General features: G+C 39.0%; 1 protein-coding gene across 1 annotated transcript; it reads left to right on the top strand.

Annotated features, from left to right (window-relative positions):
- The first annotated feature begins 219 nt into the window (after positions 1 to 219).
- CIP2A (cellular inhibitor of PP2A) lies at positions 220 to 27319 on the top strand. The gene is made up of 21 exons (XM_081002670.1): positions 220 to 679; positions 2904 to 3051; positions 4609 to 4721; positions 6308 to 6402; positions 7642 to 7738; positions 8644 to 8766; positions 9038 to 9183; positions 10653 to 10728; positions 11413 to 11637; positions 12608 to 12767; positions 13577 to 13718; positions 16198 to 16297; positions 17181 to 17299; positions 17460 to 17652; positions 18777 to 18851; positions 18944 to 19054; positions 19510 to 19706; positions 21459 to 21572; positions 23679 to 23761; positions 24648 to 24787; positions 25925 to 27319. The coding sequence occupies exons 1-21, from the start codon at positions 578 to 580 to the stop codon at positions 26093 to 26095; spliced, it is 2730 nt and encodes a 909-aa protein (XP_080858796.1). The 5' UTR covers positions 220 to 577; the 3' UTR covers positions 26096 to 27319.
- The last annotated feature ends 639 nt before the right edge of the window (positions 27320 to 27958 follow it).

Raw genomic sequence — 27958 nt, 5'->3', positions numbered from 1 at the left:
TTGTCCGGCCACGTTTCTTCCGCGGCTATTCTCTTTCATCTCCCACCGGACAGCTGCGCCCACGCTTCACGTACGCGTCCGCCACGAGAGCTCCCACGCCAGGAGAAAAGCATAACCTCACCAGCAGCCACAGGACAAAAATAGCGCCGCTTGTGACCCTTCCCTCCCAGCATGCACCGGGGCAAGGGCTGCTTCGAGCTCGCCCTGGTTCCCACAGAGCTGCTACTTCGCCACACGACGCGAAAGAACCACGTCTTTCGCCGCGGACGGAAATAACTCTGCCCCGGCCGCCCACTCCGTCTAGCATCGATTTCTAGGCTACGAGGGGGTGTCTCGTGCTATTGTTTTGTCGCCCCCGTTCCTCTCCCGCCCCCCCCCGTTCCTCCTTTCGACTGGGACGAGAGGACTTCAACGGTTCTCCTCTCCAACCTCCCGGCATGCACCGGGGCTTCCGGCCTGCGCCGGGGGCTCCTCCTCGCGTCAAAATGGCGGCCAAGGCGCCAAATACGATTTTCTGACGGCGGGATTTGAGGCGCTGCGAGGGAAGGTCCGCGGAGGCGGCTGGGCCGCCAGCGCTATGGACGCGCAGGCTTGTATGAAGTCGCTGCTCCTCGCGGCCTCCCAGTACCGGGCTGCGCGGACCCCGCCCAACGCAGCGCTGCTGCAGCGGAGTCTGGAGGTGAGAGCAGCCGAGCGGACCTGCACGGTGTGCGGCTTTCCGTCTCTCGGCTCGGCTGGTCGCGGGTGCCTGGCCGGGAGTTGACACAAGCGGCTGGGAATGGCCCTTTTTCTTTGGGATTTCTGTTTTTAGGAGTTTTCTCTAGAAAGCAAAACAACAGCAACAAACAAACAAACAAATCCCGATGCGCGCAGCGAAAAAGTGCCTTGCAAATAAAGCGGCCCGGGCAAACTTAACCTGTGCAAACTTAAACTGGCAGTAAGCCCTGTTTGGAGATCGTGGGGACCCAAAGTGCAGTTTTCTACATTATTTGAAAAAGAAGTGAGAGGTAGGGGTGGAGATTGGAAGCGGGGAGGGGAAATACACCCCCGTTTGATTTCTACTGGTTCCTTAGCTGGCAGGCGTATAACAGGCCTTCTCACAACAAAGGAAGCTGCCATACATATGCAATCATCAGCAAAAACTGCAAGGTTTTTAGCGGGGGTAATTAGAATAAGATATATTATTTGATTATTCATGCAAACCTCCAAAATATATTTTGCATAGTTAAGTTCTTACACTTTATTTGCAACAGCCACTAGCCATAGCAGTAAAATAAAGATTCTTATGAGTGCATATGCAATCAAGGAATTGTACAGCATGTTTATTTGCAGTGTGTGTTTGTAGTGGTTACTGCAATGTGTGCTGTGTGGCACTGCTGTTAAATAGGGATGGGGTCCCAGTGGCCCTCCAGGCGAAGCTGAATTTCCACTCTGATGATTGACCTGTGGATTGAAACTTATCTAGCTGGAGTCTAGCAACATAGGAGGGCTATAATGCCACATCATAAGGAGCATATGATTCTGAAACCCCTTAACTCAGGATCTCATCATGGTTTTTTTCTTTTATTTATTGCACTTTATTTTATAGCTTGCTGTATTCCATGGACTTGGAATGGCTTACGTAATTTTCCCCTAAATGTTAAAAGCCCTGATCTGTGGGATTCACAATCTGAACCTGGTCACACATTGTGGTTAACTATGGAGACTCTGCTCTGTACTTTTTGCTTCAGAGTTATGGAAGGTGGTCACAGGGGAGAGGACCACCAGACTTATGGAACTTAATCTCTACTGAGGCTCCCTTGGATCGTTCTGAAATAAATCTATACAGGGAACTCCCAATTTACACAGCGGTTACATTCCAAAGCACCACACATTTAAATGAAATTGCATATATTGCATGGTCAAACACATCAAACACGTCTAAGATGGTTGCCTGTATACACTTGTTTTAAAAAAGGCATTCAGAATCAACTGATTTGGGAAATTTTGTTTAGGTGCTAGTTCTGATTGCTTTGGCTTTCTGGTTTGTTTATTTTTATTTCTTTACAACCCCCTTTTGATGTTCAGAAAGGTGGAGGAGATAAATCTTAAATAGGGAACAGCAAAATTCATTGTTTATCTGAACTACATTTCGCTTAATTGTAACCTTGACCCACTCTGGAAAGTGGGTTCTATGGAAGAAAGTGCTTATCCATAGGCATTTGGCAGTTCTTGTAGCACTGGAGCCTATATTGCCTATTTTCAGTTGGAAGCCACTTGGTTAGTTTTTTTAATTAATTAAAATTTATAGAACAAGTCTGAAAATACTCTTATTGTAGTTAATAAATCTATGTAGAATTTCCACCAGCTCCCCAATTCTGTCTGCATACAGTATTCAAGTTAGAATTCTTGCAGATCTGATAGAATTCAGAGAAAAAACTACCTTTAGCCACTTCTTGAGAGCCTCAATTTTGTAAGCATCTAGGTTGAAGTGTTCTTCTGAGGGTGCATTCACAAGGACACTTTTTTTCAACTGTCATACTTTTGGAAGATGCTGTTAACATGTTATCTAGCTCTGGTGTGTTTATACTACTCGTAGAACTCTTTTTAGAAGTATGGTAAAGATATAACATATAGTAAGTTGTTGTGTATGTATTTGATTATGTACTTATTTCAAAGAATGGTCTTTGAAAAGAATGGCTCCACTCTAAATTAAGCCCTGTTAAGTTCTATTGATTTTTGTGAGAGAAAGTTAAGGATACTGTACTATGTCTTCACTTTATTGAAAGTGAGTTCATAGTTCACTTAGCTTTGTGGAAGACTGCTGTGTATTCACTAGAGCTCCAGTATACTTAAGGAGTATTTGGTTCAGTGTTACTTTTTAGCTTCAGTTAGTAGTTACCATATTAAATACATTTTTCCAGGTCATCTCAGGATTGAAGCTGACAAGATTTTTTGCATCGAACCAGATTTTACCAAGTGAATGTCTATGCTGCTTAGTGGAACTCATTGAAGATCCAAATACAAGCCCCCAGTTAACCCTGAATGTGGTAGGCTTGCTCTCTCAACTGGGTAAGCCTTAAATACATTTGAGTTGCATATCCTGAGCTGTTTAATACTTTATAGGTCAAGATAAAGTGTAGTGTAAAACTTATGATTGGCTCTGATTTCTTGCATACTTTTGTATATAACTTTCTCAGACATCACACTAAAATGTAATGTTAGAGTGTTCTGATCGTCATAACCAAAATTTCTTGGCTGGTTTTTTTTTTAAAAAAATCATTTTTAAAATATTAAATTTATTGCTTTTGTGCAGCTCATGAATGCAACAACTTAGTTATTGTAAGAAAAGCAGGAATACAAAATCAGTGTCTGGACTTAGTAATGCATTGGATGAGGTCAATAAACTGAAGCACAATCTTAACAAGATGGACGTGGGTGGATAGTACTTGGAGTCCAGGAAATTGGTATCCACTTGCTCTGGATGGGACCTGGTATACAGGGTGGGAGTACTCCTTGATCCATCATTGTCACTTGATACCTGGAGTGCCTTCTATTACCTATGACTGGTTCACCACATGTGACAGGATAGCTTTGCCATGCTGATCGCCACTCTGTTAGCCTGGTTGGAGTTCTGTAATGTGTTGGGGCTGCCCTTTTAAGAGTATATGGAAGTGCATAACTCAGCTGCTAGAATTTTGACAGGTTTAGCCAAAGCTGTTCATATTGCACCTATTTTGAAAGATCTATATTGATTACCTATCTGCTTCCAAGTTCAATTAAAGATGCTGATGCTTTACCTTAAAACCTTGTAAGAATTGGAACCCACATTCTGGAGTGCTTCCTTCCATAGCAGCCGCCCCATGTCTTACCTTCTGGAGAGGCTCTGCTCCAAGTATTCTCTTTAGTATACGTATGTTGTGGTTCTACAAGGAGAAGGCTCTTTGTTCAATGGTGCCACAACTTTGGAGTGGCATCCTTATGATGGCATGGCTGGCACTGAAATTACAAGCTTTGGTACTAGTTGAAAACCTTCCTATTTGACCAAGCATTTTAAATTTTAGATGGCCTTTGGAATTGTGCTGTATTCTATCTTTTATTTTACTTTGCTTTGTTTATTTTTTATTTTTACATTGTATTTATAAGTTGTATTGAATTAATTCTGTTCACACTTTTGTATACTTACACAAACTTTTGATGAATGGTTAAAAAATATTTTTAAAATATTTTTAAATAAATGGTGATTTGAATGCTTCTGAGTAAGCAGAGATATAGTGTAAAGCTAGAGATATGTCAACATTACTTTAGCAGATTTTATTGCAGATATGCCAGACTTTGGGGAAATATGTTAACTGACCTTTTGTTTTAAGATGGAAATTTACTTGTTTCCAGTGTGTAAGACTACATCTATAGAAGCAGCTAGCATTTCTTCTTAATTTGCTTAATTAAGTTACTTTATATCCCAGCACATTTCATGAAAATTAAAAAATAGGTTCAAAGACTCTTTATTAAAATATAATTGACTGTTGGATGGAAATATTGCTTTATAAATTTTCTGAAATATTTTCTAATTGCCTTTGTTCTTGACGCGTTGCTTCTAGTGACTATGTGTGTATGTTTATATTTTAGTTTTAGATAATGAGATCAGAGAAGCCCTTCTGAATACTTACAATTTGTGTAGTGTCCTGGCAGGTGTGATTCATCGAAGTTCTATCAATCCTCTTGATCCAGTATTATTACAGGTAACATAATGTAATGCTTAACACTTCATATAGCGGGAATTGTTTTTTGTAAGTAATGTAAAGCTTTAAAATTATTTTTAGCTATGTTTTGCCTTTCTTACATGGAACTCAAAGCTATGTGTGCACATGGTTCCCGGGGGGTGGGGTGATGGTTCCTCCCATCCAAGTGCACATGAGATCCAAACCTGCTTAGGTGTCCATGCCATCAGACTATAGCTGAAATGCAAATGTAGAAATTTCTAATAAAATGTGGAAAAGTAATGGCACACCTGCCTTACTTGATTTAAATAGATTTGTATCCTATAGCCATGGAACAATTATTTCTGCTTCATGTTCTTTTTGGTGTGAAATAGTCCCATCTTCACTAAAACCAAAACTTGATTGACTAGAGTCGGTGAGAGAAACTGTTGGTTTTATTCCACCCCCTCCCCTCGCCAACTACTGGTTTCACATCTGCACTTCAGTGATTAATGCCCCTTGGTGCTTCACCTTAGGGTGAAGCTCAGCTAATGTTAAGTCCCCAGCCCCAGCACATAACTTGCTCATCCAAGTGAGCCTAAGCTGGCTGAACCTAGGCCTGTGTAAGTCCCAAAAATGTGTTCTGGGGTGTGGCAGGAGCCTGACTATAGAGTGGGGACAGACTGGATCCTAAGCCCATTCAGCTTGGTCATGTGATCTTGCAACTTGGTGTAGAACATTGAAAGGCATGTTTCCCCTCTTCCAGGCTTAAGCTTGCTTCATGACAGCTTCTTGTGCATACAATTGACCCCTTAACCCAGTTGTTTTCAACCAGTGTGCCGCGGCACCCTGGGGTGCCTTGAATGATTAGTCAGAGGTGGCACGGGCAACATTGGTCTCTGTCCTTCTTTCCTTCCCTCCCTTCTCTGATGTCCTCTTGCATCTCTGCCTCCCAAAGGCTTGTGCGGCTGTATGTTGCAGCAGCCCTGGCTACAAACTCTCCAGGCGAATGGTGCCTTGGGGGTTGGTCATGGGGCGCTGGTTGCAGGAGCTGAGGTGGCCTTGGAATAAGCAAGCAGGTGGGTGAGTGAGGGAGGCCTGCCAGCCAGTCCACCAGCCCTTGCAGTTGGACAGACAAGTGGTAGGCCAGGCAGGCACTGTGCTGGCCTTTCTTGTGATTGCTGATTGCAAGGCCTGCCTGGGAGCTGAGTGTCCAGTGCTGAAGGGGAGCCTTTCCAGCATGCAGGGCTGGCAGCGCCTGCTGCTGCCACTGCAGCCTCCCAAGGTAAGGTACTGGCCTCACATTCACCTTTGAACAGTCTTTGTTGATCCACTTAGGCTGAGGGCACCCTCTTGCCAGAAAGAATGTAGATGGTCAAGGGAGCTGTGGACTCAAAAACTTTGAAAACCTCTGCCTTAACCTACTAATTAGTTGTCTAACCTGAATTTTTAGAAGACTATTAATCAACAAGGAGAAATGATTTTAATAGTTTTGAAATAGTATATTGTCTAGTTCCTAATCTGAAAATGGAATGCAATGGCTCTAATACAGATACTTTCCTAATATCTAGAACCTCAAGAAGTTATATCTTTTAGTTGTATCATAATTTGTTTTTTTCCCCCTCAAGAGTATTCAGCTGCTGCAGAAATTGACCTACAATGCAAGAGTATTCCATGGCAGTACTAATATTGATGACTTAATTTCATTTCTTATACACCATATGTAAGTACCTCATAAGATTAAATCTTTATCTCAGTAAGGCTACAGTTGTATACTTGCTCATCTTGGAGTAAAAACTACTGAGCTGTTTTCAGGGAGGTAGTTAAGGCATTGGGACAGCAAGAGAGAAAGGGCAGGTGCATTTTAAGGAACAGAAGACTGTTAGACTGAGGATGATAGAACAGGACGACCAAAGATTTTCCAGCAGAGGTATATTCATAGAATCATAGAACTGTAGAGTTGGAAGGGACCACGAGGGTCATATAGTCCAACCCCCTGTAACGCAGGAAACGTTTGCCCAACATGGGGCGCACATCCACAACTCTGAAATTAAAAGTCTCATGCTCTACCAACTGAGTTAGGAGATGGGAAGATAGGACAGAGGTAGTGTTGGTGGGTAGAGCTGAACTTGCAATAAGCAAGTGAAGAGAGATGAAACTCCCTGCCCTCCTCTCCACTTCCCAGGCGGTTTCATAGAATCATAAAATCATAGAATCTTAGAGTTGGAAGGGACTCAAGGATCATCTAGTCCAACCCCCTGCAATGCAGGAATCTCAGCTAAAGCATCCATGACAGATGGCCACCCAACCTCTGCTCAAAAACCTCCAAGGAAGGAGAGTCCTATGCAGATATTTGCCATACCACTCCTGTTTAGTTTCAGAGGAGAGTTTAATTGGCCACCTTCAGGTCAGTCTCTAAAATGCACTAAAATAAGAGTAGCATATGTATTTGGGCAGGGGAAGAAGACATATAACTTTTGTTTTCAGTAAAATTAATAAAGCTAATTACACTTGGGTTTTCATTCTCTTCAGTGGCTTCTCTTCTGCAAGAAGTGTTAAGTCTTACCACTAAATTCATTATGACACCAGCAGCTGTATGTGGGTGGGCAAACTGATAAGTGTTTTGAACGGCTTATGCTGCAATCCTGTATACACTAACCTTGGAGTATGTCCTGTTAAACTCAGTGGAGCTTACTTTTGTAGGATTGCACTCTGTGCATAATTATAAAGTGAGCAGCACATAGTTTGATAAATGATAGGCATAAGCATACAGCAATTCCAATGCAGTGATTTACTTGTGTTCTGCATGTGGGATCATTCTGCTGATTTGGATAACAAAGTGAAAGTTGCTCTGAGGGGATAATGATTAACTTGAAGGAATCAGTTTTATAAGAAACAAAGTATGGAATTCTAATAAACATGTTAACAAAGCAGATTGCTTTATTATGGGCTTTTATTTTAGTCAGTCTACAGAAGACGAGTTAACAATACCATGCCTAGGACTTATGGCAAATCTGTGTCGACACAATCTATCCATTCAAGCACATATTAAGTCATTGGTAAGAAACTTTCTTTATTGAAATCTTTTTGAAGAAAGGGGAGTCTAATCATTTGAGCGTGTGAAACATTAGCACTTTAAGTGAGCAAGTGGGAGTTGATTATTTCTCTTGATCTTATATAGCAGATGAGCACAACCATTATCTCCAAAGAACATGGAAGAAATTAGAATTTCAAGAAATGGCTTGGTTAATCTGGGGAAATTTCCTTCTGTATTTACATATTTAGCAGAGGTGGTAAAGACATTTCCTGTGTACCTTCAAAACTACAGGACTATAGTCTCATGCTAATGAGCCTAGAGAAAATGATTACACTCATGTAATGCAGAAAAGAAGTCGAGAATGAGGACTTTCCACAGCACTTGGATATGACTCCTCTTGCTTTTGATTATTTTAACAAACACTAGATCTAATTTTGGCCAAGTTCTTAAGTAAAGGTCTTTTATATAGATTTCATATTTCCTCATTCACCCCCCCCCTTTAGCTATGCTAATATTTCTGAAATCCAAATCCTCAAAAAATACACTTCACTTCTCAGTGAACACCACCATTTTGCAATCTTTCACAAATGTGTATGAATCTCATTGATTTCAGTGGAAATTTGCATATAAATAACTTCAGAGATGAAGTGTAAACTTTTATTTTCTTGAGTTGGCCATCCTGGATCTCTACTGTCCTTCACACTCTAAAGGTTTCTAAACATAGTTCCAAAGTAACATTAAAATAAAACATTAATGCAATATCAGTTCCTGTGGATATTGGTGAAATGACATGTACATTCCATGGGAAAGCAATCTTTTAATTAATCTAGTGAAATGGTAAGGAATAGAATATATTGACTTAGGCAGCAACAGGTTACACTCAAATGCAACTTTTTCTAGGAATGTTTTTTCTTGTCTTTGTACTAGACAAATGTGAAGAGTTTCTATCGTACTCTGATCAGTTTCTTGGCCCACAGTAGTCTAACAATGGTTGTATTCGCACTTTCAATATTGTCAAGTCTTACATTAAATGAAGAAGTTGGAGAAAAGGTAAGGATGTGTTCTTTTCTTCTTCTTTTAAAGAAATAGCTTTTACTTCAGGCATGTTAATCTTGCCGATAATAATATTTGTGGCAGGATGTGGAATTACACCAGCAACCTGTGCAAATCAAGTAATGCAGGCCTGTTGTACTAACTATGTATATCTTTTATCATCCAATTGAATCATATTTATTGCTGTCATATTTCAGGTTAATAGGTTTGCATTGATATAGCTGGGTGTGTGATGGTTCATTATTGTAAATCAGAGCTCTTTGTTTAGCTTTTCCATTCCAGAAATATTCATCAGACTTTCCAGTTGATATTCAACATTCTTGTGAATGGTGATGGAACACTAACAAGAAAGTACTCTGTTGATCTTCTCATGGATCTTCTGAAAAATCCCAAGATTGCAGTTTATCTTACCAAGTATGTCTTCAAAATAAACCTACCTACAAATATTCTTTTGGGGGCTCTCTGTTATTGTTCCTTATTTTGTGTGTCCACTTTTGCACGTTTTTCTGTCCTAAGCTCTGTAATCATGTGGCTTTAAAGGTGACAGAAGCTGAGTTTTCTACTTCAGTCTTCCCTGTAGCCCTTTGTGCATAACTATGGTGAGAAGACTGGGATTATAGCCATCCCAATGTAAGGCAAGAGGCAGGCTGGACTTGTCTCTTGAGCACTTTTACCTGTGGTGCTTCTAAATTTCAAAGTACAGTAAAAGATGATGATGGCCACTGTTTCATTCAGCACCATTTTAGAAGATGTATTCCCTTCTGTTTGTGAAACAGGCCTGCGAAGTGGACATTTTCAGTAATCATACCCTTAGATGTCATTTCTCCCTCCTGCTGCCACTGAGAAAGAGCTGTAGATTATCCAGCTGCCTGACATTTTTGGTGTTATCATCCATTTTATTCCCAGGAAGATGTGTCAATAAATATCTTTATTCCCTTGCACCAGAATATAATTTTCTATCACTCGTGCCCATTCAACACATGTGGAATGTGCTTAGCTTTGCCTACATTGTTATCACCTGCTAGATCTGAAATTTCACCATATTGGAATCAACAGAAAATGAAATTATTCTCCTTTTCTTATTTGCAGTCAGTTCCTATAATGCTGTAATCAACAGCAGGTCTCCAGCTGTATTCCAAGAGCAGCAGAATCTAATTTTCAGAATAGATATTTGAAACATGTATGGCTTTCTAAATGGAAAGCAAATAGGTCCTCAGTAGTCATACAGGCATGTTTTGCTGAGAGAGAAGTTCCAATTGACTCCTCTCCCATAGTGCTTCTATTCAAGTGGTCCTTACCAGAGCATTGAAATTTTAAGAAGTGGTGTCTGCATTTGTTTGCCTCCCCCACCCCATTCCCCACCCCTTTTTCCTTTTGTATGACATCTTTCTGTTTGTAAGCCTGTAGGCAGGGAGACCTTGTTTTTATTGATCTTATGTAAGTCTTTGGCCGAAGAGCAAGATAAAAATGCTTAAATGACATCTGTGCATAGAACTGTCATATTTGCATTAGATTTTATGTCTTGCTTAATTAGAATTGCCTTAACAACATGTAAGAATTTGAACTTTATTTTATGTGCTGTGAATTAGACATTGGGATTGACACCCAGACTCAAAAACACTTGTTTGATAATATTGATTTATAGCATTGATATGCTGTGTTTGAGCTATTTTTACTCTTTTAGTTGGTGTATTAGCCCTTGTAGCCAGTCTTTCCTAGCACCACTTACTGTGACTCATTGACATTCTTCAATAGTTTAAGCTACAATATTTAAACTAAAAATGAATTATGAGCAATACTCAAGAAATCCTCCTTTTGAATGTTGAGTAATGTTTCCAAAATGAAAACTGTATTTCAACATTTTTTTTCTTTTGACAATGTAGATATGAACATTTTACCTCCTGCGTCACTCAGGTATTGGGTCTCCTTCATGGAAGGGATTCTGATTCTTCAGCAAAGGTACTTTACAGCTAAATATCTTTGTAGTGATACGCCTTAACAGAATCCAGATACTGAGCATTCTTACATCCATCCTTAACTTTAAGTAAATGCCTTGAAATATGGTGAAATACACTAATGTTGATACCTACATATTTTGGGCAGCTCGGCTTGTATGGATCATGTTGTGCTTACTATTTCAGTAAGATTAAACTTTACTTACAAGCCAAGTAAGCCACAACGTTATATGAATGAGTGTGTGTATTCAAATAAAACAGTTTGCAGATTGTGTAGAAAGTTACATCCTCATGTGAGGAAAATGTGTGTGTTTGAACTGTGGCTGTGAGGTTTATGCTTTGTGCGGTTCCTTCATATTTTGCGAACACTATTTACACCATGCTTTTGTATAAGATCTCCCTGATACAGGCGCTGACTGACCGTAGGTCTGTGGAAAACCACAAACTTTACATGCCCTGACATCTCCTTTTAAAGTATCCCTGGGGGCAGAAGTGAGAGAACTGTAAACATTTGGCATTTGCAGGCTGAATGCATCAGTGGTGTGTTTCCGGTATAATACAGACTTGTATATAGGAGGTCAGATTTTTGGCACGTCCTTTACAGCTGTAACATGGGTAAAACAAGCAGTTTATTTGTGTGTCGAAACTTTCCATTACTGTAATCTGAAAGATAGTCATTTCTGCTTAGGTGTTGGAGTTGCTACTTTCCTTCTGTTCGGTAACGGAACTCCGTCACATCTTGCGTCAGGCAATATTGGAGCCAAATAAGGCAAGCTGTGGGAGCACAAGACTTGCAACTCGATCTAAGCCTTCAGAGCCATCTGTCCTCTTAGTACATTGGTCAAACCAACCGCTGGAAGCATCTGAAAACTGCTCAGCTCTTGCATTGGAGCTGTTCAGGGAGATATTTGAGGTACCGACTTCTTTTACAATTGGCTTCAAATGTCTTCTCAGCGAGCCAGTCCATTCAATGTGAAAATGAGGCACTTGCTCCAGCCTCATAGCTGTGCCACACACATCCCAACAAGAAACAACTTGCGTCACTTTTAGCCTTGTCATTTGGTAATATCGTTAAGCCCTTAGCTAGTTTTGTTGCTGGTAACTGTATATGAAAATAGCAAATGAAGCCAATGCAAAAATAGTTCTTATATTTTTATAAACAATATCCCAAAAGGTTCATATTTAACTTTTTTTAAAAAAATACATGTTGCATTTTGGCCACTCCCATTAAGTTATTGCTAGCCATGTGCATGTTTTTGCAAATCAACTTTAATGGAAATTTGGGGTAAACTACCTCTATCTAGTGTTTGAGGGGGCAGTCTTTACACCTGGTGTTCTGTAAGTATATTTGCCTCATCTTGGCTCAGGGTGTTTTCATGAGTAGCCAGGTTAGGACTCCTGCATCAGCCCAGTACCCAGATCACTTCCTTAATAAGCGAGTGAAGTCTGATGTTTCTCCCCACAGGGTGGAAAGGAACAGTATGGAAGAATTGTTTTTAAAGGAAGAGGGAGAAGATGTACATGGATCCTTCAACCTTTCTTTTCCCTTGATCTTAAGCCTCTGCTTAACAAGGCTTATGCATCTCGTAATAAAATGTCTGCCACCTATAGTTTTTGCAAGTTCTTAAGCTTACAGTATAAAGACCAACAGTAGTGCACTTGCCACTGCAAAATATTGTAGTTAAGTTTCATCAGATTGGACTGGAATATGTTTCAGAATCTATCTTCTGTGAGAAAAAAAACTAATCATGGGAATGGTATGTTTCATGGACCTTGAGATGAAGACTGAGTGGTTTTGGACTTAGAAAGCAGAGTTGAGGAGGGGGTCGTATATATTATTTATCAGTTACCTGGGTGCCAGCAAGCATGTCATTCTTCTACAGGATGTTATTGATACAGGCTGCAGTGCTGCAGCTGAGCGCTTTGTGGATCTTCTTCTTCCTGTTCTTCTTGACCATATTCATTTGCCGGATCATGTCTTAGAAGACCTGTTGGCAAAGAAGAAGTGTGAAAGAATGATCGGGGCTGTTGATGTCTTGAGAAATATCCTTGATCCACGTTCTTTTTTTTTTTTTTTATCATGAGCTTACCATGAAACTATACTCAGTAGTCTGTAAAATAGATGAAATGCATTTGATTTAAATAATACTTTAAACCCAAGACTTTGGGTAAACAGGCAAACTATAGAAAAGGTTGCTCTTAAAATAGTTCAGGATAAAATATGGTGTCTGTGCATTATATTTTGTAACTGGAATACAATGTAACGGTTAAAAGGGACTTTAGAAAGGTGATACATGTTTGAACAGTGTTTGTTAAAGACTGCTTTACAGTTTACACAACAGATTCATTTTCTGCAAAAACTAGCATTTGTCATGACAAACATAAGTGTGAAGAGTCATGTGTCTAAATATGTGAAGGGAATGGTCGGAAATCAAACAGTTGCACTTCTTGAATATGTATTCTCTGTGTTTACGCATTTTCCTTTCATGCACTGGGTTTTTATTATAGGAAGTGTACATCCAGAAAAGTATGGACCAAAAAGTGCCCTGAATTTCATGTGTTCATTAATGATTATATGATCAGAGTTTTTCTGGCATTTAGACAGAAATCAAGATCGATTAGACTAGCTTAGAGCTGCAAATTTCTCTTTGGCTTATTTATTTATTTTTAAATACATAGAGTTATCCAGTCTCTAAATTGCTGAAAAGTAATTAAGGAATAGCATCAGCCCTTACGAACACTACTTGGAGACTCCTAGTAAAGTACAAATGTTCTCCTGCTAAATATTTCCTTCTGTAAAAAAATAAATAAATCTTCTTTCATGAGTCAGATTTATCCTTAACAGAACCTACCGCTTTGTGCAGATGATACGCTAAAAATGCATGTTACTAAGGCTCTAACAGCCAACAAATGTACATCTTTAATTGAATACCACTTTACATGCAGTGGGATTGACTTTGGCTTTGGGACAAAGGTAATGGACTCTGAACTGAGGTAAGCACCTTTTGTTTAAAAACCCCTGGACCAATCCTTTAGGTTCAGTCTTCTTAAGGATACACTTACATTATCTTTCTTTAGGGGAAAAATAGCCCAAACATATAGATTTTGTTCATTTACAACACCAAGCCACGTGTAAGCTACAACAAGCTTGAGCAAAGCCTCAGGTTCATGCACTTCGCTTCCCCTTTTGCCCCTCCTGCGGTCAAGTTCTGCAACTTTTAGCTTCACTTACTGCAAATCTTGACTGCTCATGTCCTACAGACAGCAGACCATGTTTTAAAACAAACTAATCAATTTCAAAAGAAACCAGTTTCAAACTCTGGGTTATGTAGCTGACTTTTAGGTAAAGGTAAAGGGACCCCTGACCATTAGGTTCAGTCGTGACCGACTCTGGGGTTGCGGTGCTCATCTCGCTTTATTGGCCGAGGGAGCTGGCATACAGCTTCTGGGTCATGTGGCCAGCTGACTTTTAAAAACCACTAATTTAGTAAAATACAACAAGCCAGGATCCAATGAAAGTAAAAGTAAACACTGCAGAAGGCCTGGCTGCATGAGAGGGGGACGTGAGCATGGCCAGTGGCTTAACACTGACTGTTGTTGTTGAGCCCTAGCAGCTGGTAAGATATCCTTGAAATTGAGGGCCTTCATTTTAATTACAATATTCTGAAGTTTCTATTTATATGGATATGCATTTGAAAGGAATAAAGGTGTTGTGTTCAAGTTTTCCATTTATACATAATTTTAAACAGGCAAATAGGGTGGGGTGGGGAATGTTGTAACAGCAGGCCTCTTTCAATTAAGAAAAGAACTCCAAGACATCTCGGTATGCAAGGCAGATTGACTATTACATATGCAATGTTTGATTTAACCTCCAAGGGCAAAAGCTATGTAAATGAAAGACCCAGTGTCAGAGCAAAGAGCAGTGTAAGATATAAATAGCTGGTTCAAAGTTTCTTCACAAAAGAAAATCTGTTACTTCTTTTGTTGTTGTTTTTTTGCATTTCAGTTTTAAAAAACAAACAAAAGTAGTTTTATTAAAATATATATATATTATTGTTACAAAATTGTACACACACAAATCATAAAGCATGACATGACTAAGAAAAAATGGGTCACGGCGGGGTGGAGGAGATACGAAACATTATTTTATAGTACATAATAACGAGGTGATAATAGTAAACCAGTGAAATGAACTTGGAGAACACAGAGTAATAGGACTGAGCTAATGAGAACTTCATGCTTATCTATGCCATATTGCAAAATACGTTGTGAGTATTTCTTGTCTGTGTGCTGTTTCATTTGTATACAATAAGCCCACAGTTTACGCAGGGATTAACTACGAGCAATCATGCCTAAAGCCAAAATCTCATATAGTCAAAACACATTGGGATCAGTGGCAGGTGGGATTGCCAGAGCCTTTTTCCTGGATGCCCACCCCCTTTTAATTTTTTGCCAAGCACATAAAGCTGAATGTGCCCGAGTTAAATGTGAGTAAGTTGTGGGCTTACTGTATTTAATAAAATCACACAATACAGTATAGAAATAATCTTGTTTTTTTCTCTCCTTTTGGAACCATGAATTTTTGCAACAGCTTGCCCATTATGGCTGTTTGCCAGACTATATTATACCAGTGATCAATAGTCATTAATTGCAAGGATTCCCAAGTTCTGGCTATAACTCTTCTAGCTGCTGTTAATAAATGTGTTCTTAATTCCTTGCTTCTTACTTGGTCCGTATCTGAAGTACAGTGGTACCCCGGGTTACATATGCTTCAGGTTACAGACTCCGCTAACCCAGAAATATTACCTCTGGTTAAAAACTTTGCTTCAGGATAAGAACAGAAATTGTGCAGCGGCGGCACAGCAGCAGCAGGAGGCCCCATTAGCTAAAGTGGTGCTTCAGTTTCAGGTTAAGAATGGACCTCTGGAACGAATTAAGTACGTAACCAGAGGTACCACTGTATATAAATTAAGTAAAGCTTTATTGGTATTGTCTGAGCTGTAATCTGAGATATTTCTTTTGAAACTTCCTTCTAAAATTGTTCTATTTGTGAACATTCCCACCACATATGTTAGTATGTATCTGTAATTTGGCGTCCTCTCCAACATAATGGAGAACGATTGGATCCTTTTACTGGATGACATCAATTCTACCATATGGCTAAGTTGGCTTGCTTCATAGGTGGTTTTAATAATTCTAATCATTTTTTGATTTGTCAGGTGGGCAGAACTCTGCAGTGTAGCCAATCACAGTGGGGCTCACTGTCAGTGTTGATCAGTGAGCCCCACTTGCAAAGGAATAATCTGAAGCTCTTAAAGCTTCTAATTGTTCCTTTGAAGACATGTCCTTATCTGCCCCATATCAGATGTTAGGTTTGGGGTAGGTGGCTGCAGTGTGTAGATGTGACATGCTAGTCATTGCTGGAATTTATGGTGTACGATAACTTTTCTTTTAATTATCACCTTTTTTTCAGCAAGCTTGCTGCTGATGTAATCCTAAAAACACTGGATCTTATGAGCAAGCTTAAGCAGCTGGTTTCTAACATGGAAGTCAACTTTTACAAAGTTCTTCAGGTAAGGTTTGTTGATCATTTAAATGCCTGTTAAGATAGACAGTGTACATGATTATGCTCATTCTGTTGTAGTGACTAACAGCATCCTCAGACAACATACTAACTGCCATTCTTCAAATACTTACCTTTTCCATCATAGCCAGACTGCAATTTAATCATACCTTTTTAAGAAGTACATGGCAGTGTTTTGAATCCAAAGGTGCCTTGTATGCATAGAAATGGCCTCTACCTCTAAACTCCCAATTCCTTACTTTCATCTGTCCTGTTCTAAAGGATCACTTAACCTTTAGAAGCTTTTGTGGGTGCAAAAGGGGAGTGGCCAGGAAAGCCCCACTGTATAAGTGGAGTTTTGCTCACACTTCCCTTGATTCAACATAATTGTTCCAATTTAATTTTAGTGTAGTTTCATTTTTAGAAGAGTATTGCCTATAGCATGGGGTATGTTTTTATTTATTTATTCTTTCTTTCTTTCTTTCATAGATTTCAGGGCAGTTTACAACATAAAAATATAAGATATAAACACAAGGTATATAATAAAACCAAGGACAAAAAAATCCCACAAACCAATAACCCCCTCCCACAGAAACATTTTAAAGGGTCTAGGGTGTTAATCATCCAAAGGCCTGGTTGCAGAGTATAGTTGTACAGTGGCAGCATTTGAGATCTTCCAATAGAATTTAGCAGATCTGATTACTTTCCACATCTTCTGCTTCAACTCAAAATATCCCAGAGGAGGCATTAAAGGTTGAATGAAAGAATGCTTCATTAAGAATGCAACAGATAAAGTGAACGTGTTTATCACTTGTTTTTCCTTCTTGTGTAATATATTTGTCTAGCTGCTTAAAATAATTGCTTATCTGCGCTCACAAGTGGTTTGTGTCTAGGACCAACGTTTGGTTACACCTTTGGCTTTTGCTTTAACATCAGACCACAGAGAGCAAGTGCAGGCAGGACTTAGAATTCTCTTTGAAGCAGCACCATTGCCAGATTTTCCTGCCATAGAGTGAGTTTCTTATTCTTCATATTTTTAAAAATTGTCTTGTGTTAAAAGTTTACTCTGGGCTTTTGTTGTCAGTTCTTGATCCTGCTTCATTAAAAAGCTGTTTATATTTTATTTGCAATTCCTTCCTGCTGATTTAATCTTATATGTGTTTTTCATATAGGCTTGGTGAAAGTATTGCGGCCAATAACTCTTACAGACAACAGGAAGCAGAGCACGCATCTAAAAGGAACCACATGCAAGCATCCATTACCTGTGTTAACCCAATGAAATGTTCTGCTGCTTGTGCTCCAAATGACGATGTTGCAACTTTCAACATTCAGGACCTGATACAGAAACTCCAGTCTAGCCTGGAGGTTAATGGCTTTAAGATACAGCTTTTGAATAAAAGCAGCTTTGTCCTGGCATATGTAAAATGCAAAGCAGTCTGCTCCAATCGGATTTTTCAGGCTTCTGAAGTCTGACTAGTTTCTATAGAAAGCTTTGCACAAAGGCATGATAGAGACAGTACAAGCCCAAACTGTTACAAAGCAGTAGGTTCCATATGGGATCCGAACCCACAATGACCAGGGATTAGGCCAAGCTCCACTGAACTCAAGAAAGCCTATTGGCAAGTAGATTAAGTACATAACGTGTAACAGGACACTTCTGAACAGAAGCGTTCTAGATAGAGTAACTTGAAAAGAAGGTGCTTTCTGTAGCAGCCATCAGTATGTCGCAAACTAAAAATTAAATTCTGTGGTCGGTATTCACCTAATGAGTCCCAGCAGCAGAAGCCCTGCACAAAGACTTTGACTTTTGCAACAGGGCTCCCCCCCTCCCCCAAATTGGCCTTGGTGGTGGGGCATTAGGAGAACACCTGGAACAATGCAGAGAGGGAGGAGAGGGATTTTTTTCCCATTAGGCAAGCTGAATTGCTTGCACAAAGCAAATGTTCATCATAGTGTGACTCTGAATTCTACCATAATTTTGTTTGAAGTGTAAATTGCTTAAGATCATGGAGAATTATATGAATGAAATGTCAGTATATTTATATTCTGTTCAATCAAAAGTTTATTGTAGTAACTAAAGGCCCTAACAATCCCAACCACCACAATTTGCCACACTGAAAATTATAGCATACGGTATACAATAATTACATAAAATAAGTGATCAATGATTTGAAGAAAGGCAGTCAGAATTTATAAAAAAAGTCTGTTAGCTTATACCTAGCTTAACTTCTGTTAGACCTCTGAATCCCCTGCACGACTTATTGCAATACTGTCTAGCCCTCTCTCTTGCAGCCAGAGCATAAAGCACAAATATATATGGATTCTATATAAATCTTTTAACAATTTATATTACTGTTTTGTTAATACAGGAATGATAACCAATGTTATCTGCCAATATAGTAGTCATTTTGTGTTGCTTTTGTTGAGCTTTTCATTTGTCCAAGTAGGAAAGATTCTGCCATAGCTTATGCTATTAACATTTTCCACAGGTGAAAGAATCAGCCACTGATGTAAGGGTGTCTGACATAATGGATGTATATGAGCAGAAACTGTCTGCATTAGCAGTGAGTACATGTTTAATATGCACAATTTTTCATCTGATTGCTTTGTCCATACCTGTATTTCAATTTACTTTTGCTTCTGGTTTTTCTTTTAGTCCAAAGAAACTAGATTGCAAGACCTTTTGGAAGCAAAGGCTTTAGCACTTGCTCAAGCTGATAGACTTATTGCCCAGTACCGTTGCCAGAGAGCTCAAGCTGAGTCAGAGGTATGTAAAACAAACATTTGCACAAGAATTAATTTGCTGTCTGCTCATAGCTACCACTGCAAGCTTGTTGTACATGAGTATGCCTTGTTTTTGAAAACTAGGTTATACTTACTTGGGGGTGGGGGTGGAATCAATACTGATATTAAATTTTTGCATAACTGAAATCCTTTTGCAGTCCACAATACTTGATGTTTCTAAAGCCTTAAATTTTTAACATTTATCCAGTTTAAGAATAGATTGATGCCCTTTGGAAGTTATTGATGGAATGTAGAATCATAGAATCATAGAGTTGGAAGAGACCACAAGGGCCATCGAGTCCAACCCCCTGCCAAGCAGGAAACACCATCAGAGATGTAGACTTCTCATTGACCAGATAGTGTTCCTTAAGTGAGCTATGGAATGGAGCAGCAAACATAAGCCACTAGTGAAATACATTCTCCTTGTCTTTCCAAAAGGCTAGAACACTTGCTTCGATGTTGAAGGAAACTGAACGAAAAAATGAAGAACTTGAGTCCTTGTTGAAAGCACAGCAAGTAGAATCTGAACGGGCACAGAGTGATATTGAACAACTCTTTGAACACAATAGGAAGCTACAGACAATAGCAGAGGAACATGAGATACTGAAAAGATCTTCCATTGACCTTCTTCAAAAGTAAGATGTTAAGCTACCATGAAAAATGTGTGAAGAAATGAGTCTTTGAAGCAAAACAACAACAACCCCACAACCTTATGCACTTGATCATTATACAAATATGCACATTTTCCAAAATTGATATGTGTGAGGCTTGCAAAAGTTGTAGTGGTTGTTGCAGGGATGGAGGTAGGCATCTGGTAGATGCCAAACCAAAACCACAGTATCCAACAGTAGGAATTCAGGGCATGGGTTTCAGATCGCGCAACATGGGGTCAAGTCTGGTGCACAGTCAGTCTTGGCGGGGGGAAACACTTTCCCTTTAGGTAAGGAGCTTGGTGTTTATAACCACTTCTTATTCTAGAAACTGCAGGTAATTCCTATGAGCCATGACCTGTGGTTTTGAGAATTTAGGCCTTAGTTGTAAGACGTGAATGTGATTTTTTATGTAAGACTTCACACGTATGGATAGAAGTTTATCTCATAAGATTAGATTATTCAAATTGATCTATATATTCAGGGCAGCTTGCAGAATTAGGTGGCAACGGTTGATCTCGGCTAGGAATTATTTTGGCAATTCCTGTCCTTGCTTTCTTGCAACTGTCTCATAGGGAACTATGATGAAATGGATCCACCGAGAAACAAGAGAGAGGTATCAGCATAGAAGCATCCGGGGGGGGGGGGGATACTAGAAAGGTGCAAATTCTTCTCCACACCAAACAGCCCAGGAAGGCTAAGTTTTCCCACCAGTGTCTGAATGCAAAGTGTCAGTTTGAAAATGGAAATGGAAAATTTGAGGTGTGGGATGAAATATCCAGGCTGCCCAGAGCACAGGAAAAAGGGCGCTTCTAATAGGAGGTGAGACTATGTTGCAACATCTTGTTGCAGCTTCCACCTCTATAGAACTGGCATCTCAAATTAGGTTCTGCAGTCTTTAGCCCTCTTCAGATATGTAGAGGGCTAGGGACATGGATTGCAGCTCTGCTTCTCCACTGCTGACCTTCACACAAAGGTTGGAGTGGAGGGTGAAATGAGGTGCACATGGAGATGTTGAAGGTGGGGCTGGCATACATATATATATATCTGACTCCTACACATTTTTTGTCCTTGGCTGGTCAGGCTGAACACCTGAACAGGACTTGTCGAAAGCAGGTTTGTGTGTTGACACTTGGGCAGAAAATAAGCAGAAAATAAGCTAGTCCTTGGTGATGAATTTGAAATTAATTTCACTGGGGACAAATGTAAGGTTAGGCAGGAATATGTAAGCAATGAGAATCAGATGCACAAGTAAAGGATGGGGGAGGGGGGAACACCTGGCTTGACAGCAGCACATAAAGGATCTAGGGGTTAGCAGACCACAGGCTTAACACATGTCAACAGTGTGATACAGCAGCAAAAAGCCTATGACAATTCTAGACTGCATCAACAGAAGTAGAGTGTCCAGATCAAAGGAATAATAGTACTACTCTATTCTGCTTTGGTCAGACCCTATCTGGAAAATTAGCAGTAGTTCCCTAGGCCATGAACTGCATTTTAGTATAACTGCAAAAAGAAGTCCTGATCACAGATTTCAAATGTTTGAACTCTGTGATCATGATTCAGTATAAGCCCTCTTTTAAGGCTTGTACTGAAAGTTGCACATCACACCTGTCAACACACCTGTGAGCAAGTCCAGTAATTTTGAGAGTAGGAACTTTGACACGTTACTAGAACACATTTAGGAAAAGCGCTTCAAATTAATTATGTTTAATAATAATATTTTTCTCTTTTTAGGCATGAAACCATTGAAAAACAATATAACGACCTGCAGCTAATGTGTAATTCTCTGAACAAACAACTTGAGACCATTAAAAGGCAGAACGAATCTCTCAAGCAACAGAACGACAAGTAAGTTCAGTTCTTACCTTAAGTTAAAAGGATGCTATGTTTCAATGAAAACCTTCATTTTTAATCAAAACTGCTTTAAGTGGGGTTTTTTTTTAACATACTTGGAAATATTCTGAAGTGTATTATGATTTGTTTGCAGTTTTTCAAAGGGTTTGTATGCTGCCTTTCCATGCACAGAACAATCATGAAGATGATAATCAAGCAGGTTCATATAGTTGTGTAGTAAAAGTGAAACTATTGTTTATGGCTTTTGTGGGTTTGGGGTTTTTTTTATTTAATTAAGCTTAATCTCTAGTGTAATTCGTTGCAGATCATTTTGAATCTGTGTCAAATGCACAACTTGAAGTTGTTTGACACTTCTGACCAAGATGTTCAACTTCTCACTTCACCCATTTCCCACATTCACAAAAGCTTTCAAAACTGTGGAAGGGCAAGAATGTTTCATTTTCCTTCTGACTATATTTATATATGAATAGTAAAAATTAATATAGCTCTTCCAACAAACTCAACAATGCAAGATAGTCTAGTTAGTTGCCTTTAGAACTACATAAAATAAAATGATTTGGCTCCTGAGAACTGCAAACCGAAGGAAACTTGCAAACTGGGACATTCCTGTCTGCTCCTTGTCACCACCTTCTGAAGTCTTTCTGGGGGCCTCTCCTGAACAGCACGGAATGGAGTATGGGGGGGGGGAGGGAGAAGGGAGATGGTTGAGCATGGTTCACCATGGAAAGCTAGCATACAAACAAAACTGTTGATGATGGTTTGGGTCTACTTCAGCATTAGAGATACAATTATGCTGGAAATCAGAATAGTGCATTGCAGGCATCCCCCCACTTGTTTGCTACCGTGTGTACATGTGGCACTGGGAAAAAGTTAAAAGAATTAAATTCAAGCCCAGAAATGGCTGGAGACAGTTGGAAAGTCCTTGTGGCAGCTTTCTCACATGTCTTCCAGCCAGTCCCAGAGCTTTGATTCCAGTTGTGGATATTTTTGGTACAGTACAGTGGTACCTTGGGTTAAGAACTTAATTCGTTCTGGAGGTCCGTTCTTAACCTGAAACTGTCCTTAACCTGAAGCACCACTTTAGCTAATGGGGCCTCCCGCTGCCGCTGCACAATTTCTGTTCTCATCCTGAAGCAAAGTTCTTAACCCGAAGTACTATTTCTGGGTTAGCGGAGTCTGTAACCTGAAGCGTCTGTAACCCGAGGTACCACTGTATTGTTTTATTTTGGGAGAGTAGTATTTTGGAGAGAAAGCGGCTGAGAGGGCATTTAGAGGGTACTTCCTTACTTATGTGATTTTCACTTATGCACATGGGTCACTCGAACGTAAACCCCGGAATGTAACCCACTTTGGGAATTATGTGTAAGAGTTTCGTAAAGAGGATGCAGGGTGAAAATCAGGTATACCTTCACTTCTCCATTCTAAGGCAGCAAATTCACATTGTTTCATCTCTCTATCTGATAAATTATATATATTTCCTGGCTCCTGTCCAAACAAATGAGAATTGAAACCATGTGTTCATATAGGTATCTCAGAATTAGACTCATTTAACATTTTCTTAAATGATTATTGGGTGGGAAATGCCAGTTGACGTTCATGGTGGTGATGGGTAGGAGAATGCCTTGTTCTTGTTTTCAGTTAAATAGAGAGATAAGATCTGTGGTTATCTTGTGTGAGTTTCAAATACATAGCGTTTGAATGTTAAGTAACCTATATATTAAAAAATCAATCTACAGGGATGTTGTAAGTACAATTAAATTAAAAATAGTATCTCCCCTGTTTTCATATAGGAAGTTCTAATGCTCGGTATGTTGTTTGCAAATGTCTGTGGTGGGTGTTTTGTTTTGTTTGTACTTTACTTTATTTATGTCCCTTTTCTGCAATTGACAATATGGAGGAATACTATTTGGCTTACAATAGATACGGAAATAATGAAATGCAGGAAGAAATAAAGTTGAAAAATTCATTTGACTTTCTTAGCTAATCACACTGAATGATAGGCAAATGTTGCTGTAATATGACACTAATGATAAGGGGAGCGATTTTCTCATGTTTCTTCCATTGGAAGATCTTTAATGTTTGTATCCTTCAATTTTTCAGAACTGTCAGTCAGTTGCTAGAAACAGAAGAGCATAGAAAAGAATTGCACAAACATTTGCAAGAGAAAGATGGGAAAATATCAAGTAAGTTAGTTCTGACTTCTATATTAGCTTCATCAGGAGTCTGGCTTTATAGAGAAAACCTGGAACATGTTTTTCTCCAGCTATGCTACATTTGAACCATCTTTAAATACACAGACCTACCTCTTATTTCAATAGATTGGGTGATCCTATCATTTTTGCTTTGGAGTTTGCAATTACAGCTCCGTAGCACTATGATACTATTACTTTACCCAATTTCCTTTGCTCGCTCTGGGATTTGCTGATGTTTGAAGAACAGCATGTTCTCTCATTTAGACCCAGATTCAAACTCTCAAAATAAACCACCAAATATGCAAGTGTAGCATGCCTCTAATGGCTCATGGGTATTTTCTGCTGCTACTTTGGGAAACTCCCATTAATCATCACATTCACCTTATTGGTGCACAGTCACAAGCACAGGTTTGTACAAATGTCACAACTACTTTCTTCTTTTGGCCTGAGAACATTATGTCCCTGCTTGCAGTCTACGAAACAGCAGTAACCATTGTGGTGGTTGTTTACTGGTCATAAGGTGGTCATGTTGTAGCTACAGTAACCTGTTAGATGCAAGCAGCTTCCATTGTGTGTTCAGAGTAAATTATGCTTGTTTAAAAAAGCACAGGTGACACATTATATTTATTTTTTTAAAAAAAGGTAAATATACTTTAATGGGGGAAAGCTCTGTGTTATCCCTTTGAACTCAATTGTCTCAACTGAAAGATGTATATCTGCTTAGGCAGGCAATCACTTAACTCTGGAGCACAAACTATTAGCATTTGCTCAGTAGATGGCACTGTGGTGTAACTCTTTCAGTGGTCGCTTTAGAGAAGCTTTGTAAATTGGCAAAAAGAAAAACCCAAACTTCTTTCTTTCACAAATTCTTCCAAAGGTTTGCAACAGAAGGTAAAGATTCATGAAGAAAAACTTAAAGCCAGGCAGAAGGAAAAATCAGATATGGAGGAGACTGTAGACATCCTTAGAAAGGAATTGAGTAAAACGGAACAGGCAAGAAAAGAATTGAGCATTAAGGTAAGCTTTCTGCTGGAGTTCGTCATTTTAGAAAAATTCTAATGGTATCAAGGAATTAGTTACTGCAGTTGCAAATAAATATTTCTGTCTAAGTGGAGTAGGTGGTGGCTGCAATGCTGTTTTTGCTTACCTGGGAGTAAACTTCATTGAACTCAATAAGACGAGCTTCTGCATAGTCATATGTCGGATGGGAAGGATTGAGGTGTTGGGAAACTGGTGGTTCAGAAGTTTGGATTCCCATGCCCATTATCCCTGACCATTAGCTATGCTGGTTGAGGCTGATGGGAAATGCATTTTATCATTGACCCTTCTGTGTGGAGCAATGGTGTTTCCAATTCTGAACCCATAGTGTAAAGATAATAAGGCCTTACTATTCTCATAGTGGGGAGGGACAGTAATACAGCCTATAGTTGAACATATTCTAGTAAATCTTCCTCAACTTGCTGGCCAGTGAATCGCCAAAACCTTCTGTCTCGTAAATTGTGTTCCCTGCTATGTACATTCTGTCCCTCTCCTACCAAGTCCACTGCATCCTCTGCTTTCTGAACTCTCCCTTTCCTGTTCATGGCATTGTACACCCTTGTGTATCCCCTTTTGTGATCTCTCTTTGTGATCCACTGACAGATAGATATGCACACCTTCTTGTCAGCATCTTCTGACAGTCAGTGTTGTCACTAGTTCTGGTCACATGAGGCATGTCTCGTGTCCTCCAGCTTTTCCCTCATCTCATGTGTGGAATCAGCTGAGTATGGTGATTTTTCTGACCAGCGATTTATTCTTTGCCCTGGACTTGCAACCACCAGCTGCTACCAGACTGTTTCTGAAGCATCACACTGTTCTCTTTGCATTATGATTCATAAATTATTTCCTACTTCCATTGTGCAACAGTCTCTAGGGCAGTTGGTACCCCAAAATATAATCAGCATGAACTATGGCTGCCAAAACCCCATCTCAAAGCTTGGTTTGATTCCAATTTTCTGTCCAGTCATAACCCATGGATTGTCCATTTAGATACCAAACCAAGAAAGTTTCCTTAACTGTTCTTTGTTGTGATGTATGGATTCACCCAATTTACTAGATGGCAAATATGTATTTTGGAGAAATATGATTGAATAGTATCTTACTATATGACTTTAGGCATCTTCCTTGGAAGTTCAGAAGTCACAGCTGGAAGGACGACTGGAAGAAAAGGAAGCTTTGGTCAAAGTCCAGCAGGAAGAGCTAAACAAACATTCTCATATGATAGCAATGATACATAGCTTAAGTGGTGGCAAACTAAATGCAGAGGCTGTGAATCTCAGTTTATAGAATTTGGTTATCTGGTGCTTTGTTACACAGGCCAACCAAAACTTAATGCAAGCCTCAAATATTGTTACATATAGAAAAAAGAAAAAAAACTTTTTACTGGATGCAAGGTAACTTCTGCTCATCTTGACACTAATTATCTCAAATAAATTATTTGAGATAATTTTGATACACATCCTGTCACTGATAATAAGAGTTGGGTTAGGGTAGGTGATGTTGCACTTTTAGGCAAATTTCCAAGTGTGAATTTTCGTCTGTTTTAAAACCCGTGTATATAAAACCTAATTGACTAACATACACACCCAGAGATTAGAAGGAAAATGTATAAAACCTTGAAAGTATACTATGATTTAGGTGTTTAAAGTAATGCATAGATTTTAAATTACTACAATGTATTAAATGAATTGTGAAAACAGCAATGTCCTAGCCCTGTTAGCATGTTGCTCCAAAATTCTGGACTATTAATTTATAGTTTCTAGGAATTAGTAAATATGTGAGTGTATATATTAAGCTTTGTTTTATTTTCCAGTGTTAAATGTTATTTAGTTCCACTCACTTGCAATTCTTTAGATTTCTGAAAATATTTGTCATTTTTATCTAGAGATCACGCTTGGTTGCTGTTAATTTTTCTTCATATAATTCCTCTCTACACTTCAGAATATTTATATAGCTATATTTTGCTACATTTAGAAAAAGAATTTATATATTTTCAAGCACTGCCTGAATATTTTTAAATATAGCCATATTTTGCTACATTTAGAAAAAGAGTTTACATTTTCAAGCACTCCCTGAGTATTTTAAAAGTAATTAACTTTAATGGGAATACAGTATACATTTTATATTTAACTTAGGATGTGAATGCACAGGCATGTATTTTGCTAAAATATACTGCATTGTATGTCGCTTATGTATTTTAATAAAAGAACCAATGATATTTGGAGACATTTAAATTCTGAAACTCCATTTGTCCTTATGCCAGTGATAGTTAGCCAAAAATGTCAGCAAATACATTTAAACTTGAAGCTCCTGTGTATTAATCTTCCGCTTAACCATGTAGCCTTAATGTCATCAGTTGCATTTCCGAAAACTGCTTCTATTGTCTTCATCTCCGTAGTGGCTTTTGTCATTTTAATAAAATATTTATTATAGGCTTATATTTGTTCTTTTGTAATATTGTTTTAAATGTTGTGTTTTGTCTCTGGGAAGGGAAATAAAAAATTATTTGGATTCTTGTGTTTGTGTGTGTTTAATATATAATTTAAAGCACAAATGTTTTGTTTACACAGGCATGATTGGATGATATGAAATTATCACCTCACTTTCTCTTAAGCTACACTTGTTATGTGCTGATGATAAAATAAGCTTCCTTTTTTAAAGAATAAGAGCAGCTGTTCTCTACGATCATTGAGGCACTTCTCACAAGAAGCATTTGAGGCGATAAATCTGTCTCTGGCCTGTACTTTAGACGGCTGAGAGCAAACATGTTATCTCCCACTAATAAAGGAGTTCCCTGAGCACTCCTGCAAATCTTTTCGATGTACAAATCTGTACATGGAAAACTGGGGAAAGGTTCTAGCCTAGCTATCTCCCTGTCCAAAATTCAGCCATGAGTTCTCATGTAGTTTCATGGGAATTGATTTACTTCTTCATAGGCTGTTTGGGAGAATAAGCATGAGAGAGATCAGAAACAGGTTTAAACAATTTTGCATTTGGAGAAACATGGATTATTTTGCAGGAAATAGAACTAAAGAATTTGTGTGACTATATATTTCTGGAGGAGAATAAGAAGAGGCCAGCACACAAGCACATGGCAATCATAACTTGATTTTAAAGTAAGTGTTTATTTTGTTCAAAAGTCACAAAATT

The sequence above is a fragment of the Podarcis pityusensis genome (genome assembly GCF_964106645.2).
Source record: "Podarcis pityusensis genome assembly, chromosome: 4".
Classification (NCBI taxonomy): Eukaryota; Metazoa; Chordata; class Lepidosauria; order Squamata; family Lacertidae; genus Podarcis; species Podarcis pityusensis.
This window is presented reverse-complemented; position numbering and strand designations above follow the sequence as displayed.

Coding starts and splice junctions, on each gene's coding strand:
- CIP2A (XM_081002670.1), top strand. CDS start 578: ATGGACGCGCAGGCTTGTATGAAGTCGCTGCTCCTCGCGGCCTCCCAG. Junction 680..2,903: donor TGCTGCAGCGGAGTCTGGAG/GTGAGAGCAGCC, acceptor ACATTTTTCCAG/GTCATCTCAGGATTGAAGCT. Junction 17,300..17,459: donor CCAGATTTTCCTGCCATAGA/GTGAGTTTCTTA, acceptor TTTTTCATATAG/GCTTGGTGAAAGTATTGCGG.